Below are 4,843 nucleotides of genomic sequence, written 5' to 3' on the forward strand. Positions count from 1 at the left end.
GAACAATACTGTAGAAGGTACTGGGTAAAACATTTCTGTACTCAACTGAAATGTCAGGAGAAAAAAAAACACACACTGGGGTCCTCAGAACTGCTCAGGCATTGATTTGTCCTGATTTTTTTATTCCAGATTAACAGTCCCTGCTCATGCTGCCGCCTCCCTTAGCAGCACATTTCCATGTTCACCCAATCTAGCACAAAAAAAAAACAAACAAACTAGAACAGCTGGATGTATTTTAGTCAGGTCCAATATATGAATTCTACAGTTTAACCATGGTCAGAATTGTATTTAGTGTTATTCCATTACAGGAAACCGTTTGCTGTTCGTGTCTGCAGGGTTTCAGTGTAACACAGCAATGAGCAGACACCCCCGAGGTGCTGGACACCCCGGCTGTTTCCACTGCAGCTGTCCTGGCTGTGGTTGGAATGTGTCCGAGCACCTTGTGTGGGCTTACAATCACAGGACATTTCTTTAAAAACAGCGGTTGCCTCCCGGAGTCACTAGAAAATACAGCCGATATGTGGATTCAGGTCAGGACGGTCGGCATTCCAAGTCCAGAACAATGTGATGAACACGAGGCGCGTAGGATTTAACACGCTCAATGTGCTGGATGTTTGTTCTCCACTGTGCAGCAGTGATTTCCTGTAGAAGGGTGCTGATGTGTTTTGCTGTGTCATTAGCCCAGGCCTGCCACGCCTCTCTGTCAGCTTCCTTCCCAGAAACCCTCTGGGTGTCATCACCGATGGCTGCAGGGTTCAATAACGATGACGTCACATTTTGGTGAATGTGTAAAACTCCCCCGGTTGTTTTGTTTAGCAGACGACAGGCAACAGGCCAGCCCTCCTCAGAGCTCGGTATGAGGCCCAGGTTCACACGATCAGCTACGTCACAAAGCTGGACCTTCAAGACAAGACAAGACAAGTCACAAGAGAACGCTTCGTTCATTGCTTGTCTGTGTGGCACTGACCTTCTTACAGCAGAGATATTTAGCAGTCGCATTCATTCAAGTGTCAAATATATTCAGTGACAAAATAAATGAATGTTTTCTTGCGCCACCTTGAAAATATCATTTTGCAAGCAGTCCACATGCCTGTCATTGTGAGGACTTTACTTCCTCCTATTGCACGTTTCCTCCAGCCTCCATGTGTGACTTTGATGCAATATTTGATGCAACTGTCAGAAACATGCTGGCAACGACAAAGGCAGTTGAAAAGCTCAGAAGCAGAAGATCAAGATGAGCGGGAACCGAAGTGAACCAGTTTCCTGATTTAAATGAGCCATCCAGTGAAGTTCAAAACAGCTTCTCCTAAGACTTTCATCTGGAGAGGGAATCATTTGAACCACTAGAGGGCACAAACACTTTCATCTATGCAGTGAAGTAGCTGATGCTGCACATGTCAGATGGGTAGACGGTAAATAAAAACACATTACTTGTCGGTTGTCTCCTTGGTGAACTGTGCAGCGGTCCAACACCCCGTTTGCCACAAGGTTTTTCTGCAAAGCTGTGACAGCATCTGGATTCCACTCGCAGGCGTGAACATGTGTGGCCCCCTGCGTGTACCAGATACGGCAGTGTGAAGTATCCTATACCTGATGAGATAAAGTGTCGCTGATTAGGTATGTCATAATTCTTTCAGTTGCGGTTGTTTTTACAAATGAGGAGTAGACAACATCACAGGGTCACTGCATTTATCATCAGGGTGTTCTCGTTTTGACAAAAATGACTTCCCCACCTGCATATAAATCAACCACAGTCTCCCCTCTGCAGTCAAATGCTGCCACTCTGAGCTTCTCGGTTATGTTTCCAGCTGAGAACATGGATTTTGTGACATCAAACTCATACCTGTATGAAACAATTCAGACATCCAGCTAAGTCAAGACAGCATGAACGCAGCAGATCACAACCCCCCACTGGGAATGTGTTCACCTAATCCCATTGTCCACATGTTTGACCCAGCTGTTCCCTCCTAACAGCATCGTCACTACCGGAGATCTGAATCCGTCTCTGGATATGCGACTCATCCTCGCCAGGCGTTTTGCCTCGAGGCCTTTGGCAACTGCAGCCCACAGCTGCTGATCTAGAAAAGAACACTCATTCGCTGTTGCTTATCCAAACAAGTAAAGGAATGAAATTACAGTAGCGTACCCAATTTCTTCCAGGGCGGCAGGGAGAAACAGCTGTCTCCCAGCAAGACTAAGTCTCCATGTCGCTGGAAGTTGTGGGGAATATCCCTCCTCAGCTCCTCGGTCATTTCTTCTCCATGAGCCTCCAACAGCTGCTGAAGGATTTGCTCCAGTTTGTTAGCAGTCACCCTCCTCCGCTCCTTCTTCACCTGCTGAGAAGACCGAAAGCAGGAAACATGGCAGATGTGGTGTCTGTATTTACTACCGAACAGCAGATGATTTATATCCTAAACATCGTCACCTGGCTCCAAACCAGTTCACAGCAGCTGTCTGAAGCTCTGAGAGACAGCAGATCAATGTGGGACAGACAGGACTGTGAAATGGGCAGCAGGACTGTTCCCTCTGGCTCCTTCAGGAAGCACAGACTGTGGTCCAGGACACCTTTGGACTGCAGGCATTTCCTTTAAGATGAAAGAACATTTAACAGTTAGGCACATTCAAATCTGCAAACTCTTTGTTTACTGTCCTACATTTCCGATTGGGTTCCTATGCTAACTCCCAAACAACCTAGCATACGACATTTGCTCTCGTGCTTACCTAAAATATTGTGCATGGCGCTGCGACACACGAAGACATGGTACACCGTCCATCAAAAAGCTGACAGAAAAAAAACACACAGACACCGGAGAATAAAGAGGCGACAATTTATCCCACGACGGCGAGTACATCGACCGGAGGCGGAACGCGCTAACACACAGTGCCTGTTTCCGGTCGGACGGATATGCACGACGGACACAACACCAAAGTTTATAGCTCGAATACCAGTGGCTTTATATGGTGGTATAATCGTAACGAAGGATCCGGATGTCATATTACTATAGTGTGGTTACACTGCCATTTAATTTTTGAAAGTATAGCTTTAGTATGGTACATAGTATATATACACAGTATATAGTAGAAGGAGAACAGCTGCAGTTGCTAACTGATACCGTCAGATGGCGCCACACAACGCGCAGCCCTCATAGGCTAGTTAGCATGTTAGCCATGTTAGCTATCTTAGCCATGTTAGCTATTTTAGCCATGTTAGCTGGCCCCTGAGAGAAACTGAAGTGAGGTAAAGAAAGCTGTTATTTGTTGACAGGATGCCAACTGAATTATTTAATGTAACAGCAAAATGTTTGTTTTGTCAACTTCAAAAATTAATTGTGTGTAAATACATTATCTATAAAGTCTTAAAAGACTGGAAAAGTTTTGTTAAAAAATAGAGCCAGAGATCTTTGGGGAAAGTAATACAAAAATAGTATTACAAACACAAACACGTGTATATTAGATAACATTGATATTATCCAATCAAACCACGCCCATATCATATCCATTTTACACATATTCAGATGTATATTCAGATTAGTAATTCATTGTTCTTTTCATGTATTCTCTGTACACAATTACACATTAAGCGTTTCATTTTCACTGGTTAGATAAATACATGACATGAACATGTTTGCAAACAAAGAACAACAAAGAATGATAATATAGAAAAACAGATAATATGCATATACATGTATAATAATATTGGTAGGCTACATGATTTACATAAATCTGTTTGTTTTATTTAGACCGAGAAATCTTAGTTGTAACACATTAAAATAGGGCTGATTGAAAATAAATGAGGTATTGATATTTCATCAGTAGTCAAAAGATCATTTCTTTTATTGGTGATAAAGTTGCATGCTATCATATCATATTATCAAGACAAGTAGATATTCCATATCTGCTTCCAGTTACATAATACCTCCTTTATCTCCTCTCACGTAACTTAATGTGACATCATCATAGTAATCTGGTGCTTACGTGTCCACAGTTACATTTGAATTCACCCCAGTATTGATGAGAGACAGCTTTTTTTAAAACCTTTGCTCTGTAACTTCTATGCAGACAGAATGAATGATGTCTGGTTTACTCTTGGGGTTATTTATGGCGCCGCCCTCCCCAGGTGATCCTGATGAAGCACCTTCTTCTCCCTTCTCTACTGCAACAACAAAGCCATAATGTCTGTATGACTGAGCTCAGCCAACAGTGAACCTTCACTGCATCACCTTTTATATCAGCACTTAAAGACACTTGGCAAGAGCTGTTTGCAATTTATATGGTCACTGAAAAACGGAGTGTCAACACATCACACACACTACTCTGTCACAGCAGAGTAAGCTGATAGGAAGAAATAATTACCCATCCATCCATCCACATGCTTTCTGGGCATGTGTCAAGGATTCAAGGTTTTTATTTGCCCACGGAATTCATCCGTCAAGTGTCAAGGTTTAAAGCATAACGAAGAGAGCATCTACTAAAAAAAGAAAAAAGTTAGATACGATTATAAATAAATACATCAAATAAATTAATAGGGCAAAGAGCTTAAACATGACAGAAAAAAAAATCACAAAATATATAAAAAAGAAAGTTATGAATACTGTATGATATTTGACAAGGTGTTTGGATACATCTTTCCTTTTTTTATTGTATGGAGAGAGATTACAAAGGAAAATAAATATGGGAAATATTGTGGATTTCTTCACTGTGAGGTAAGAATTAAAAAGTATGAGTTAACTAAAGCGGATATGAGCCCTAATCAGGCTCATTTCTTCTCTCATTTGACTTATTTACAGTGTGAATTTGTCTCTTGGATCAATGAATCTCTCTGCCGATCTACCATGGATGAACC

At 42.0% G+C, this 4,843-nt stretch overlaps 1 protein-coding gene across 1 annotated transcript; it reads right to left on the minus strand.

Annotated features, from left to right (window-relative positions):
• Positions 1–531: 531 nt before the first annotated feature.
• Positions 532–2,774, minus strand: LOC144741452 (tRNA wybutosine-synthesizing protein 2 homolog). The gene is given in 8 exon segments (XM_078623976.1): positions 532–900; positions 1,432–1,551; positions 1,553–1,590; positions 1,734–1,843; positions 1,928–2,078; positions 2,147–2,336; positions 2,426–2,585; positions 2,722–2,774. Coding segments are annotated over 8 exon segments (1,191 nt in total).
• Positions 2,775–4,843: the final 2,069 nt, after the last annotated feature.

This window comes from Lampetra planeri, unplaced genomic scaffold (genome assembly GCF_965212315.1).
Source record: "Lampetra planeri unplaced genomic scaffold, kcLamPlan1.2.h2 scaffold_554, whole genome shotgun sequence".
Lineage (NCBI taxonomy): Eukaryota > Metazoa > Chordata > Hyperoartia > Petromyzontiformes > Petromyzontidae > Lampetra > Lampetra planeri.